Below are 16,932 nucleotides of genomic sequence, written 5' to 3'. Positions count from 1 at the left end.
CCCACTTCTCTTTTGCAGATGAGGCCGACGATGAAGAGGAAGCGGATCGTAAACGTAAACGCATTGTATGCATTGTTATGACGGTGTTCCTTTGCTTGGTTTGTGCCGCCGTCTTTGTGGTCATCATGACGCTGACCCATTCGTCGGGTCAGTCGCATTATGGCTCGCATGGCCACCATGGGCTAACGAAAAAGGTCAACACCTATAATCGGGATGTGCCGGTTCATTATAATGGTATGACTCGCCCGACTTTTTTTTCAAAAATAACCCCAAAGTGACCCCCAAATCAGATGGTTTTTATTTTATCACCCTTTAATCTGTCAATGAATTCCTCCCTTCTTTTCCCCTTCCCCCTGTGAGGCCATTTCCCAGTTGATGGCTTAATAGCCATCCACCGCCCACTCTGCATTTGATTGATGATGTCGAACATTGAAATTGATTGAAAGGTCCATGTAATGTGGTGTAAAATGATGCCATGACAAAAGCAATGAATGGCCTTTGTTTTAGCAGCAGGACATGAGCAAAACCAACAGCTACAGCAACAAGGAGAGCTTTGGCAACGTTTGACAACTTTGAACGTTGAATGTCATTTTCCGGTTGACTTAATGCGCTTTACAAGTTACGCAGAGGGCATTATAAATTTCGAGTTTTTTCTGTTGCTGCTGGTTTTGTTGTTGTTGCTGGTGACCTACATATTAAGAGAGCAAACTAGACATGGCAGAGGAGACAAAGGACCATATTTGGTTTTTTTCCGGTCGCCCATATATTTTTCTGAGATAAAAAGGTTAGAAAGTAGAACTTCTAGCCCCACAGATCTTCTAGTCTTCTGGGGCCTTCTAGGAGCAGATATTCGGGCCTTCTTATAGAAGAGAGATATATATCCTAGGATAGGGAAACCATTCAAAAGACCTGTGGATAGTTAGCCTTTAAGAGGTCTACCGGAAAGACTACTGGTCGCTTGGTGATAGCGAAAGCTTTATCCATAGAAGAGCTTTTGAATGCATTCTATGCATAGAGAGGCTTTAGAAGGTATTCTAGGTATATTCGACAGCTCTTCTAAGGAGAAAATGTTCTCGAAACTCCTTAATCGGAGAGGGAAACTTTGAAAGTTCTTTTATGATAATAAAGCCTTCGAAAGGCCTTCTAATAGTCTTCTGTGGATATAAGCCTCTTTTATAGATAGAAGACTTCCTAAAGCTCTTTTATAGATAGCAGACCTTTTAAAGCCTTTCTTTAGACAGAAGACATTTAAATTTTTTTAATAGAATACCTTTTAGGCTCTTCTATGGGTAGAAGACTTTTTAAAGCTCTTTAAAAGGTTTTCTATGAATAGAAGACATTTGAAAGCTTTTGTATAAATAGAGTAGCTTCTAAAGCTCTTCTATAGATAGAGGCCCTTAAAAGCTCTTCTTAAGATAAAAGATCTTTAAAAGCTCTGAATATAAAACCTTCGAAAGGCCTTCTAATAGTCTTCTGTGGATAGAAGCCTATTTTATAGATAGAAGACTTCCTAAATATCTTTTATAGATAGCAAACCTTTTAAAGCTTTTTTTAGAAAGAAGACATTTTTTTTTTTTTTTTGAATAGAATACCTGTTTGAGCTCTTCTATGGGTAGAAGGCTTTTTAAAGCTTTTCTACGGATAGAAGACATTTTACAGCTCTTTTAAAGCTCTTCTATGAAAAAAATACCTTTTAAAGCTTTTGTATGAATAGAAAATCTTCTACAGCTCTTCTATACATAGACGACCTTCAAAAGCTCTTCTAAAGACAAAAGATCTTTTTAAGCTCTTTTATGAAGAGAATATCTTTTAAAGGCCTTCTATAAACAGAATACCTTTAAAGCTCTTTTGTAGATAGAAGACCTATCACAGCTCTTCTATAGATAGAATACCTTGAAAAGGTTTTCGACAGATAGAAAAGCGTTTCTATAGATAGAAGACCTTTTAGTCTATATATAGGAGACATTTTAAAGCTCTTCTATAGATAGGAGAGCTTTTAAAGTTCTTCTATTCTTTAGATAGAAGACCTTTGAAAGTTCTTCTATAGATAGAAGACCATTTAAAGCTCTTTTGTGCATTGAACACTTTAAAGCTTTTCTAGAGATATGCATAGAAGAACTTCCAAAGCTCTTTTATGAATATAATACCCTCTCCCTCGACGCTCTTCTATAATCTCCTATGACTAGAAAACTTCGAAAGGATCCATATCATGACTTTCATCTTGTTGTTCTGCCATGATGGAGTTGTCCACGATATTCCTTTGCTATAACAAAAAAACTATGTTCGACATTTATCTCCATGATATGCCAGGCGATTAACTCTTCTTTACAATTTCCCTGTGACACTTTTTGGGAAAAATTACTTTCTTAAATTCTTATGGCCGAAAAAAATTTCCAAATGCCCATTCAACCCTATCCTCTGCCTAACACCATTCCTCCCATACCCCCCCCCCCCCCCCCCAAAAAAAAAAAATTGCAATATAACACGAAGAACTTGCAACTTTCCGACCGCCTGCCATCTTATTTCCCAGGTCAATTTTCAGCATTTCGTTTTTCTTTCCCAATTTTTATTTGGTTTATTTCTCCTTTCATTTTCGACTTGCACTTTATGCAATCCGAACAAGCGAACCAACCCACCGAGGGTGTATGTGTATGTGTGTGTTTGTGTATTTTGTTTGTTCAGTGCCACAAATGTCGATCGAAAAGTGTTATTCGAAAGAAAGAATGAAAAAAAGTGAAACATTTATCAAACCGGACGTGAGTTTGCTCTCTTAGTTTTGACTCAAATGTGTAAAAGTGTTGGTACGTTCTGTCCAGTTGTTCGTTGCCACGTTCGTGTGTGTCAATTGGTGATACGTGTAATGGCTACTTTCGAAAATACCCAAAAGCCTGAATGGGTTTAAGTCATCCAAAACGGAAGATAAATGAGAAATAGTTGAAAGGACTATCAGCTACAGAAACCAACAAAAAAAAAAACGGCAACAAAACAAACAAAAATAAAGCACGAAGGTTGTGCTAGATGCAAAAGTGATGAAACATAGAAAAAAAAAAAACGAGAGGATATGTGAAAAAGTGCAAGTATTAAAAAAATTAAAAAAGTAAAATAGATATAAAGGCCTAAAAGTATGCTTTAAAGATAAACATGTGGGGAAAGCCTGAATGTATGCAGCTAAAATTGCAGCATTACAAACATAAATTCTAAAAATATTGCCCCAAATGCTATGAAAGCTCTTCTATGAAAAACATTCTAAGCCTTTTCCACCTTCTACAACTCTTCAATAAATTTAAGAATTTGTAAAGCTTCCAGATATCTTCCATGGATGGAATAGCTTCTGCAGTACTTCTATGAATTGAAGACACTCTGAAGCTGATCTGTGAACATATGACACTTCTATGAGTAGAAAGAGTTTCAAAAGCTCTTCCATGAATAGGATACATTCTAAAGCTCTTTTATAAATAGAAGACCTTCGAAATCTATCCTATGAAAAGAAGACCTTTTACAGTTGGTAAATGGATAGAAGAACTTCAAAAGCTTTTCAATGGATTGAACAACTTCAAAAGCTTTAATATGCATAGAAAACCTACAAAAGCTCTTCAATAAGTTGAAGACCTTCAACAGCTTTTATATAAATAGAAGACTTTCTTAAGCTCTTCTATGAAAAAAATACCTTCTCATGCTCTGCTATGGCTAGAAGACCTTCAAAAGCTCTTACATATACAGATGACTTTCAAAAGTTCTTCTATGAATTCTTAAGCTTTTCGATAAATAGAAGACCTTCAAAAGCTCTCATATAACTAGAAGACCTTCAAAAACTCTTCTATGAATAGAAGACCTTCAAAAGCTCTTTTATAAAGAACTCTTCTATGAATAGAAAACCTTCAAAAGATCTTCCATGCATAAAAGACCTTTAAAAGTTCTTCTATGAATATAATACCTTCTTAAGCTCTTCGATAAATAGAAAACCTTCGAAAGCTCTTATATGAATGGAAAAACTACAAAAGCTTTTCTATAACTTGAAGAGCTTCAACAGTTTTTATAAAAAAGAAGATTTTCTAAAGCTCTTCTATGAAAAAAATACCTTCTTATGCTCTTATATTACTAGAAGACCTTCAAAAGCTCTTCCATGCACAGAAGACTTTCAAAAGTTCTTCTATGAATTCTTAAGCTTTTCGATAAATGGAAGACATTCAAAAGCTCTCATATAACTAGAAGACCTTCAAAAGCTCTTTTATAAATAGAATGCCTTCAAAAGCTCTTCTATAATTAGAAGACTTGCAAAAGCTCTTCTATTACTAGAAGACCTTCAAAAGCTATTCTATGACTAGAAGACCTTCAAAAGTTCTTCTAGGACTAGAAGACATTCAAAAGCTCTTCTATGACTAGAAGACCTTCGAAAGCTCTTCTATTACTAGAATATCTTCAAAAGCTCATCTATGACTAGAAGACCTTCAAAAGCTTTTATATAACTAGAAGGTTGTCTAAAGCTTTACTATGAATAGAAGTCTTTCAAAAGCTCTTCCATAACTAGAAGTCCAATCTAGAAGTCAAAAGCTCGTCTATGACTAGAAGATCTTCCAATGCCTTTTTATCACTAGAAGACCTTCAAAAGTTCTTCTATGACTAGAAGACCTTCAAAAGTTATTCTATGACTAGAAGACCTTCTTTAGCTCTTCTATGAATAGAGCACCTTTAAGAGCTCTTTTATGAATATAAGCCATTCAAAAGCTCTTCTATGAATAGAAGATATTCAAAAGTTCTTCTATGAATATAAGATTTTTTTAAAGTTCTCCTTTGAATCCTTCAAAAGTTCTTCTATCTTCAAAATCTCTTCCATGACTAGAAGTCCAATCTAGAAGTCAAGGCTCGTCTATGACTAAAAGATCTCCCAGTGCTTTTCTATCACTAGAAGACCTTCAAAAGTTTTTCTATGACTAGAAGACCTTCAAAAGTTCTTCTATAAATTAAGCACCTTTAAAAGCTCTTCTATAAATATAAGATATTCAAAAATTCTTCTATGAATATAAGATATTTTTATAGTCCTCCTTTGATCTCTTTTTACTTCTATTGAATTTTACCCTAAAAGTATGCTCCTTTAAAATATCATATACCAAAAATTATGCTGTGTGTGTGTGTGTTTCTAGTTCCCATAACACTTTGGTGTATGTATCCGGTGTTTCGATACATTATCTGATTATCTGCTTTGGAGTGCCTAATTCTATATTGAAATGAATGGAGGTATCCAAGTGAAATTATGCTTTCTTTCGAATGCAATTATTCCACAGGTAAATGGTGTTGGTGTGTGAATTTATTTTTTTAGGAAATTGTGATTTGAAATTAGGTAAGCAAACTGGTAGTGTGTAGAAGGGATCCGGTACAATGAAAAATTAAAAAATCTTATGATTTAAATGATATGTTGGAGTGAGGTGGATCATTTGAAATCAGTATTATTTACATGGAATGGAAATCGGTATAACAAATAAATATTCGTATGGTTTTTTTTTTCAAAACCAAATTTGAGGAAATATTCAAATATTGTCTACATTTTCTATTGAATAACCAAAATTCCCAATTTCCATAAATTTCTCCCCAAGGCGAATTCAAATAACTCGTGTTACTTGATATGCTCTTCTTCTCCTCCCCTCCTCTCTATCTCTCCGAAAATTTCAAATATCGCTCAATCTTAGTTTTGCATTTTTTCTTTTATTTGTTATTCCATGGAAATGATGATGACAGCCATTGTAGGATGTGTTTGCGGAATGTTGACGACACACACATTGGAAGGCACTTTACAATGTCACCGTTTTTTGTTTTTGTTTCTGTTTCTGTTCTGCTCAAGTCACAATAAACTGAGCATAGCTCGTCCACAGACAAAATACGTAGAAGCCAAGAAGGAGAAGGAGGAGGGGGGAGGGGGAGGAGCAGACAATCGAAACAAGCGAAAGAAATCATTTCGCAAACAGAATTCCTAAGTGTGACGCGGCACATTCAACATCAAGTGGCACAGTGAAATGGCCACAATGACAAGTGCCACGAGCAGTGATGTTCAACGCTAACGAAAATAGAAAACAATAGCAGAAGAGATGATGCTGTTAATGACAAACCTAACAAAAATTACAACAAAAATGTATGGAAAAAGCAAAACTAATACAATTTGACGTGACGACGTGGTAGGGGAAGAGATGTAGTCTCCCAATCGTGTCAGCAACAATAAATGCGCCATTTTTACTAGAATGGCTCTCAAAGTTTCTGGGATGATGAGAAGTTTCAGCAAGAGAGCTCTCAGACAGACAACTCTCTGAGACAACTTCCAGTATGACTCTCGACATTTACTGAGATTTCTCACTATTTAAAGAGTTCATAGCATTCACTGAGTCCTCTCTCACCTTTAACTGACTCTTCTCTCAGCTTTTACTGAGAGAAATTTCAATATTATTACCTCAGTATGGAACCGCGCCAACCAGGCAGTCTTAGTCTAGTAGTGAGCCATACCAGCAAGGTTTATGTATATATGTGTGTGTGTGTTTTTATACCCTCACCCATACATCATTTGATACGGCCAAAACGTGCCACATCAAAAAAAAAGGGTTTAAGACCCTAGGTCTCTTTGGACCAAATCCGTTTCAGGACTTTTGGAGTCGAACTAGCGATGTACGTCAGTCCATCCGTCTATCTATCTGTCTGTCTGGCTGGCTGATGTGCACGATAACTGCCGAAGGAAGCATTCGATTCGATCCAAACTTGTTACATCGTAATAATTTTGTCATACTTAGATCGACTTCGGATATGGGCAATATCGGTCTACTCCTTCTGACACCTCCCACACAAATTGTCCACATTTTCAAAGAAAATACTTTACTGCAGGGAAAGAGAAACGATAATCCGATTTTACTCCAACATTGCAGATCCTAATGTTTGCGTCAGTGCTAGGTCAGATGCGAAAATGGACAATATCGGTACCTCCCCCACACAGGGTTAAATTTTTGAATAATTACAACTCTTATAAAATGTGATGTAAGAGTCCGATTGTCTTCAAATTCCACACATCGCAATATTTTCATAAGATATGGTGTTAAGATTGAATGTATCGGTCTACTGCTTCTGGTACCTCCCCAACAAAGATTCAAGAATTTTAATATCCCTGAAGCTCATTAAGCGTGAAATTAACATCCGATTCCATACAGACTTAGCACATGGCAATATTTCTATCAACACAAGATATGTTATAAAAATGCTAGAGATCGGGCCATTCCTTCTGGTATCTACCCCACAAATTATCAAAGTTTTCAATAACCAAACAGATCATAAAATCCGAAATAAGCGTCCTGGCCTCTTCATATTTTACACCATTCCATTATTTCTACTAACACAAAATTAGCTGTGAAGATGAGATATATCGGTTCACTCCTTCTGGTACCTTCCCCTACCCAAATGGTCAACATTTTGAATATCCATGAAAATTAACATCCGATTTCATTCAAACTTGGTACATCTCAATATATCCATCAACACAAGATCCGTTATAAAGATGTTAGAGATCGGAACATTCCTTCTGGTACCTCCCCAACATAGGGTTGAAGAGTTTTGAAAAACAAAACCCTCTCTTTTTATACCCTCCACCATACTATGGAGGGTATATGAATTTTGTCATTCCGTTTGTAACTCCTCGAAATACTCATGTCAGACCCAACAAAGTATATATATTCTTGATCAGCGTAAAATTCTAAGACGATTTAGCCATATCCGTCGGTCTTTCTGTGTGTCTGTCTGTCTGTTGTAATCACGCTATCTTTCGAACAAATTGAGATAGAAGGCTAAAATTTTGCACACATGTATATTTTGCCAGTAGGCAGGTTAAGTTCGTAAATGGGCCATGTAGGTCCAAGTTATCATATAGCCCCCATATAACGGTACCTCCCGATATTGGGTATTTTGATGATTTTAGCGACATTGTTACCGGAATCGTTTCAAATTTGGTATTTGGAGTTCGTAATAGATACTACATCCTAAGTCAAAAAATTAGCCATGTAGGTCCACGTCTTAATATAGCCCCCATATACCGTACCCCCCGATATTCGGCATTTTGATGATTTTAGCGACATTATTTACCGGGATTGTTTCAAATTTCGCATGTGAAGTTCGTAATGTATACTTCAGCCCATGCCAGAAAATTGTCTGTGCAGGTCCACGTCTACGTATAGCCCCATATAACGGTGCCCCCCCCCCCCCCCCCCCCATATTCGGAATTTTGATGATTTAAGCTACATTATAAACGGATTTTTCTTCAAGTTTCGCATTTAAATATTGTAATAACTTATGACAAAAGTTGCCTATGCAGGTCCACGTCGTCGTATAAGTATTCGGTATTTTTAAGATTTTAACAGAATTTTTATTGGACTTTATTTATTTTTTATTTTACTTTTTTTTTTTTTTTTGGAAATTGTCAAATTTGTACCAAATGGTGGAGGGTATTAAAAGTTCGGCCCAGCTTTTTTACTTGTTCTTCTCTCTTCAAGTTTCACACATCCAAATATTTTTGCCAACACATACCTCACCCACAACGGGTCACAATTTCCAATACTTATATATCTGTCATAACTTGCGAAACAAGTCGGCGATTCTATATAACTTGCCATATCTAAATATTTCCCTTAGCCTGAAATTTGATATCGGAATTAATGACTTCGTATTAAATTGGATGCGAATGTTCGATTTCTCTTAAATTTTGAACATACCAATATTTTATCTATATTAGATGAAGAATGAAAATTGAATATTTCCGTCCTCACTCATGTTTTTACATTTTCCAAAAATGTACACATATCTCATATAAAGTGTAGGAAGAAGTCGCCATATTTTGACAATATCTGGCACGTTGTAATATTTTTATCAGTCTTGCTGCTTAGGAACCTGAACCATAAAGGGTCAACAGGTTGAATAATCATAACTCAAGGCTGGGGATATAAATCAGTCAGCAAAACCGGCTGTTACTATTTTACTTGTTTTTGATGAAAATTAAATCAAATATTTGAATATTTTGGAGCAACAAAAAAATGTGCATTTTAAATAGAGAATAAAGTATTCGATCCTAAAAGTATGCACTACAAATTGTGAATAGCTAATACTCAATTTAAAAAGTGTTCATTAGGCTACTTTACTTTCTCGACTTTTCATTTCAAATGAATTCATAAAACCGGATTCCTTTGAAGAACTCTTGTCCACACACACACACACATAAATACCATACATTTTGCTGTTCTTCAAATCTAATGACTTCACTAAAATCCAGTTGGCAATTAATTTAAGTCTGCAAAAAAAAAAGGAAAACAGACGAGAAAGGAAGACAACCAAAACTTTTCACTTTTATTGTCGGTCATTTGTTGAGGATTTGAAAACGAAAACGAAAAAACAATTCAAGTGACATTTTTTCTATTTTTCCTGAAAGTAGGAGGATACATGTCCAAATGCTAACATGGAAAAATGTTAGTTTTTGCTTTGGCTTAACTTGCATTGGTTTTTGTCAACTATGTCATGCATTTGTTTTTAGCTTATTTTTTATAGTTCTATTGTTTTGTAGTTTCTTCTTAGAATCCGTTATAGAAATGATACAATCAGCTATTAGATTGTTGTTGTGCAATTTATTTTGGGGATCTTTTCCAAATGGCCGAAGTATAAGGTTTTCATGGAAAATAAATGCATTTCTTTTTCTAGTGAGTTTTTCTTTTTTTTTTTTTTGACACAAAAACTATTTGTATCTGCTTGTTTGGGGAACTAATTATATCTACATATTTCATTTGGGAAGCAACGCGCCATTAGGTGGAGAGGGGGTGAATTCAAAAAAAGTTAAAAAAGAGAGAAGAGTGTTCGGAAATTTGGGAGAAACTTTGTGGGTTTGCGATGCCTCTATATATACTTAATTGCTGATGTGGCTCAAAATATGCTGGTTTGCCTCAAAAAAACTGAACTGGCGCAAAATCTGCTGAGCAGGCTCAATATATACTGAGCTGGCTCGATATATACTGAGGAGGCTCAATATATACTGAGGTGGTTCAAAATATATTAAACTTGCCCAATATAGACTAAGCTGGCTCAATATATACTGAGCTTTCTCAGTATATACTGGCTGGCATAATATATCTTGATCTGGCGCAATATATCCTGAGCTGGCTCAATATATACTAGAATGGCTCAATATATACTGAGCGGGATCAATATATACAGAACTTGCACAATATATTCTGAGCTGGCTCACAATATATACTGAGCAGGCTGAATATATACTGAGCAGGCTCAATATATACTGAGCAGGCTCAATAAATACTGAGCAGGCTCAATAAATACTGAGCTGGCTCAATAAATACTGAGCAGGCTCAATAAATACTGAGCTGGCTCAATATATACTGAGCAGGCTCAATAAATACTGAGCTGGCTCAATAAATACTGAGCTGACGCATCCTGAGCTCAATATATACTGATCTGGCTAAATATATACTTAGTTGGCTCAATATATACTGAGTTGGCTCAATATATACTGAGCTGGCTCAATATATACTGAGCAGGCTGAATATATACTGAGCAGGCTCAATATATACTGAGCAGGCTCAATATATACTGAGCTGGCTCAATATATACTGAGTTGATGCATCCTGAGCTCAATATATACTGATCTGGCTAAATATATACTTAGTTGGCTCAATATATACTGAGTTGGCTCAATATATACTGAGCTGGCTCAATATATACTGAGCTGGCTCAATATATACTGAGCTGGCTCAATATATACTGAGCAGGCTCAATATATACTGAGCTGGCTCAATATATACTGAACTGATGCATCCTGAGCTGGCTCAATATATACTGATCTGGCTAAATATATACTTAGTTGGCTCAATATATACTGAGCTGTCTGTCAATATATATTGACCTGTCTCAATATATACTGAGATGGCTCAATATATACGGAGCTGGCTCAATATATGCGGAGCTGGCTCAATATATACTGAGATGGCTCAATATATACTGAGCTAGCTCAATGTATTTTGAGCTGGCTCTATATATACTGAGCTATCTCAATATATTTCAATGTGCCTTAATATACATATACTGAGCTGGCTCAATATATACTGAGTTTGCTCAATAAATACTAAGCTGGCTCAATGTATATTGACTGGCTCTGAACGGGATCAATATATACTGAGCTGGCCTAATATATACAGAGATTCTTCTATGCATACTGAGATGGCTCAACATATACTGTGCTAGCGCAATATATACTGATCTGGCTCAATATTTACTATATTGGCTCAATATATACTGAGCTGGCTCAATATATACTGAGCTTTTCGGCTATATACTTGGTGGCTCAATATATACTGAGCTTGCTCAATATATACTGAGCTGGCTCAATATATGCGGAGATGGCTCAATAAATACGGATCTGGCTCAATATATACTATTATATACTGAAGTGTCTCAATATATATTGACCTGCCTCAATATGTGTTGAGCTGTTTTTATGCATTTACCCGAAAATCTTTGCATATGGCTGCATGTGCTGCGAGTTTTCCCAAGTTTAACAGCATGTCAAGTTCACTCATTATCGGGAGATGGCTGGCATTCAATTTTTCGAAAGTTCTCCACAACACATGCCAACACACACGCACACACATTAACAATTATTTTAAAACATTTAACTAAACACATGATAATGGAACGAGCTTTTTTTACCAATCATGATGCAGAATCTGGCAAAACCCGCAAGTAGATCAATGGATAATTTTGTAAATATGCTAAGCAAACTTCCACTGAAACCATAGCCTGCCGATTTTATCAATATCCAACGTGAGTCAGACAAGAAACTTTATCCTCATCCTTAACAAGGATTATAAAATTTCCCATGCACTTTAGTTCATTGTGAAGAGGCAAAAACAAACATGAACAGTTTTAAAACTTTGCCTTCACGACTGCATTTCATTAAGCCATATGAATTACAAGGAGGCCATCTGTCTCTGGTTAACTTCGGTTTTCTACCTTCCTCTCTATTTCGTTCTTCCCCTCTCTGGAGTTCGACAAAAGTTACAAGTTCTGTTCGTGCTAATTGGTAATAATACTTTTAGGAATTTATATCTGGTCACACCCGCCCGTCATCTGTCTACGTTGGTCCCCCCATCCTTGTCGTCAACTTCTTGCCCCTTTCCAGCCTCTTCAATACAAGTTAATTGTTTCGAAAACATTGTTGAACACGTTTTGTTTTAGTTGGCACTTTGTGGCCAATTACCAGTTCATTTGTAATGCCAGAACATGCAGATTTGAATAGAAGGCAGGGGGAGAGAGTGATACGGACAAGAAGTTTTTATTCATATCCATTAAAGGGACAAGGACAACAATGCTCACAAAGGAGGAAGGGGAGTAGTAAAGATAGGAGAACCATAAATTTGAATTGATAACTGGGGAAAGTCTCGTTTTTACGTTTCACTTGCTTGCACCTTCAGTTTTGATCACAAGTGACCACACCAGATTCAATATTCTCATAACTTGTTTTTTTTTTCTTCTTCTTGGCATACCAGCATAAAAAAGTATTTTCACAACAATGTAAATTTAATTTAGCAAAATAAAGAAACATTTTTTATTGCATAACTTATCAGCATAAAATAAAAAATATGTACACTGTTGCATACTTTTAGGATGAAATATTTAAAAATGTAATTGTTATAAGAAGTTTTGTTGAAAATGGTAAATTTACTATATAGGCTGTGTTTGGTGCTGAGGGTGGCTCAGTTGAATACTGAGGTTGCCTTAGTTTCGATATTGAGGCTTGCTCAGTTCTGATGCCAAGGGTGGCTCAGTTTCGATACTGAGACTGGTTCAGTTGACTACTGAGGCTGGCTCAGTTGACTTCTGAGGCTGGCTCAGTTGACTACTGAGGCTGGCTCAGTTGACTACTGAGGCTGGCTCAGTTAACTACTGAGGCTGACTCAGTTGACTACTGAGGCTGGCTCAGTTGACTACTGAGGCTGGCTCAGTTGACTACTGAGGCTGGCTCAGTTGACTACTGAGGCTGGCTCAGTTGACTACTGAGGCTGGCTCAGTTGACTACTGAGGCTGGCTCAATTGACTACTGAGGCTGGCTCAATTGACTACTGAGGCTGGCTCAGTTGATTACTGAGGCTGGCTCAGTTGACTACTGAGGCTGGCTCAGTTGACTACTGAGGCTGGCTCAATTGTAGACTGAGGCTGGCTCAGTTGTAGACTGAGGCTGGCTCAATTGTAGACTGAGGCTGGCTCAGTTGACTACTGAGGCTGGCTCAGTTGTGGACTGAGGCTGGCTCAGTTGTAGGCTGAGGCTGGCTCAGTTGTAGGCTGAGGCTGGCTCAGTTGTAGGCTGAGGCTGGCTCAGTTGTAGGCTGAGGCTGGCTCAGTTGTAGACTGAGGCTGGCTCAGTTGTAGGCTGAGGCTGGCTCAGTAGTAGGCTGAGGCTGGCTCAGTTGTCTACTGAGGCTGGCTCAGTTGTTGGCTGAGGCTGGCTCAGTTGTCTACTGAGGTTGGCTCAGTTGTCTACTGAGGTTGGCTCAGTTGTCTACTGAGGCTGGCTCAGTTGTAGACTGAGGCTGGCTCAGTTGTAGACTGAGGCTGGCTCAGTTGTAGACTGAGGCTGGCTCAGTTGTAGACTGAGGCTGTCTCAGTTGTAGACTGAGGCTGGCTCAATTGTAGACTGAGGCTGGTTCAGTTGTAGACTGAGGCTGGCTCAGTTGTAGACTGAGGCTGGCTCAGTTGTAGACTGAGGCTGGCTCAGTTGTAGACTGTGGCTGGCTGGCTCAGTTGTAGACTGTGGCTGGCTGGCTCAGTTGACAACTGAGACCTGCTCAGTTTACTACTGAGGCCGGCTCAGGTGACTACCGAGACCGACTCAGTTGACTACTTCGGCCAACTCAGTTGAAAACTGAGGCTGGCTGGCTCAGTTGACAACGGAGGCTGGCTGGCTCAGTTGACTACTGAGTCTGACTGGCTCAGTTGACTACGGAGGCTGGCTCAGTTGACTACTCAGGCGGGCTCAGTTGACTTCTCAGGCTGGCTCAGTTGCATACCGAGGCTGGCTCAGTTGATTTACTACTGAGTCCGGCTCAGTTGATTGACTACTGAGTCCGGCTCAGTTGATTGACTACTGAGGCCGGCTCAGTTAATTGACTACTGAGACCGGCTCAGTTGATTGACTACTGAGACCGGCTCAATTGATTGACCACTGAGGCCGGCGCAGTTGGTTGACTACTGAGTCCGGCTCAGTTGATTTACTTTTGAGGTCGGCTCAGTTAATTAACTACTGAGGCCGGCTTAGTTGATTGACTACTGAGGCCGGCTCAGTTGATTTACTACTGATGCCGGGTCAGTTGACTACTGCGGCCGGCTCAGTTGACTGCTTAGGCTGGTTCAGTTGACTGCAGAAGCTGACTCAGTTGACTGCTGAGGTTGGCTCAGTTGACTGCTGAGGCTGGCTCAGTTAATATACTGAGGCTGGCTTAGTATATATACTGAGACTGGCTCAGTTCACTACTGAGACTGGCTCAGTTGTCTACTGAGGCTGGCTCAGTTGTCTACTGAGGCTGGCTCGGTTTCGGTACTGAGGCTGGCTCAGTGTCGGTACTAAGTATTTCTGTTTCTCTTCAGAAGGGTTCTGGGGTGGAGTGGGTTGTTACCATCTCATGGCTCAGTATTTTGTGGGCGAGCTTCTTAAAACCGTAACTGATCGTGTTTGAATGGATCTATTTTATTCAAATTAAATATATATTATATCTTAGTAATTCTATAGCATACTTTTAGGCAACAAATGAAAAGAATTTAACTTACCTATTTTATGGATACCTAAATCGCCATTCGTAAGTATAATTGTAAAAAAATAAATAAAAATAAAATATATACTTCCCTCTCTTACCACAACGTATAGCCATTGTGAAATGAAAAAAACAAAACGAGAAACTCGGAAACCCTGCCGAATTGTATTTAAAGTAAATAGTCTGGATTGATGAATTTGCCCATGGGCTTTGAAAATTGTTCATCAACAGGCATTTACTTTGACTATAGTTTTTTCTTGGCAAAAATCATCAAAAAAAAAAACAAAAAATTTAAAGACAAATTTCAAAACCAATTTTAAAAACACCAAAAAAAATGTATATAAAATGTTCCATTTTTTTAAAGCAATTTTCTTCAGTTTAGTTTTTGTTTAAAGTCTACAATTTTTTTTTTTAATTATGGTTTTGTTGTTGATTTCAATGATTTTTTTCTAATATTATTATTTTTTTCAATGTTTAAATGCCAATGCTTTTGAAATTTTTAATTGCCTTCGTTACTGGTAACAAACAATACTAATTGAATATTTTTTCTCTTTTGTCTTTTTCTTTGTTCTTTCCAATACCTCTTCCTCCATTTATGCCATTTATAGTTCGCCAAGAAAATGAACGTTTAATGAAGGAAACCATGGACCGGGTTCGTTTTGGTAAGAATTATACGGAGGCTGCTTCTTCGCTGTTGGCGGCAACTACCTCATCATTGGTCTCGGCGGTGGCGGGTGCTGCCGGAGGAGCAGCGGCGGCAGCTGGCGGTGAGGGGCATCATGGTGAGGCCTATGCCCAACCCTTGGTACCGGAGCCCATGGCATTGATGCTGCCGCCCCAACACCAACAACAACCACACCATATGCCTCATTTGCAACAAATTCCATAACAAACGGAACCAGTGCGGTGGACATGACCGGCCATCAATGACAGCGCCTTAAAGCAACACCAGTGACAACAGTAGCAACAACAACACAACAAGCAGTAGTAATTCTTAATGACCAAAAGCAACAACAACAAACGAGATGATATAATGAAATTAATTTCTTTAATGGATATAAATGTTGACATTGCACAAAAACCAAACTCAAATGACGATAAAGATGACAGCGATGACGACGATGACGATGACGAAGACGAAGACAATGGCAATGATGAAAGACAACGGTATATCATAACAGCAGTAGCAACAACAACAATAATAACAAGGCAGTTGTTAGCCAGTCAGTCAGCCAATCCTGTTGTTGCCCGTCTTTGTGCCACATTTCAAAAGGCAAGGATGCTGGGCAAAATTTAACAACAGCATTGACATCAGCCCTAAAGCTTTCGCATACCAGCAAAAGAAATGTACAAGAAGCAGAAGTAGAAGAATAAGAAGAAACGAACACCTACAACAACAACAACAGCAGCAATAAATGAAAACGTGTTCTATCTCAATTTCACAGTAAATGGCTAACTGTGGGTCCTGCTACCAGGCCATGTGAGTAGGGTGGGGTTACATAACCAGCCAGCCAACCAACCACCCTCTCACCCACCTTGATGACCCAGCAGGCATTCATGTAAAATAGTGTAACACATGCTGACTGAAACAAACACAAAAAGCAATAACAGTAATCTACATATGTATGTGTCAAAATGTCATTTGAGAGCAGCTTTTGCCACGTGATTTGTTTTTTTTTTTTCAAATTGGTATTCAAGGACCATGGTTCATTTGTAATGGGATCTGCATGGGTTCCAGCGGTCCATCTTATGTACAGGCAACAATTGTCCAGCGATTTTTTTTCAATATTGTAAAAAAGTTATGTTAAATTATAAAAATTACTGAACATTTTTGGTAGACATCCTAAAAGTAGGCAATATTTTTTGGTTTAAAGTAATGTTCCAATTTTAGGAAATTCAAAAAGAAAGTATCGTTCAGATTTTTAATATTTAGTATAGTGAGATCTTCGAAATATTTCTATGACTCCGAAAAGTAGGCAACAATTTTGTATATTCAAATATTTTACTTTGATGTGAACATTTTTTTGGTATTGTAAAAAAGTTCTAATAATTTCAATTCAAATTTATTGGGTCTTTAACTGAATATATATTTGGTAAAGATCCTAAAAGT

The 16,932-nt window shown here is 37.6% G+C and overlaps 1 protein-coding gene across 1 annotated transcript in view; it reads left to right on the top strand.

The window, feature by feature from the left end:
• LOC101895174 (uncharacterized) overlaps positions 1-16,573 on the top strand; it is a 350,871-nt gene extending 334,298 nt beyond the window's left edge. The window contains exons 3-4 of the mRNA XM_059125852.1: positions 6-234; positions 15,431-16,573. Coding sequence (XP_058981835.1) covers positions 6-234; positions 15,431-15,711 — 510 coding nt within the window. The 3' untranslated portion in view covers positions 15,712-16,573. The remainder of the gene's footprint in view (positions 1-5; positions 235-15,430) is intronic.
• Positions 16,574-16,932: the final 359 nt, after the last annotated feature.

The sequence above is a fragment of the Musca domestica genome, unplaced genomic scaffold (assembly GCF_030504385.1).
Source record: "Musca domestica strain aabys unplaced genomic scaffold, Musca_domestica.polishedcontigs.V.1.1 35, whole genome shotgun sequence".
Lineage (NCBI taxonomy): Eukaryota > Metazoa > Arthropoda > Insecta > Diptera > Muscidae > Musca > Musca domestica.
The sequence above is the reverse complement of the archived record's forward strand: the minus strand, read 5'-3'. Positions and strand labels throughout refer to the sequence as shown.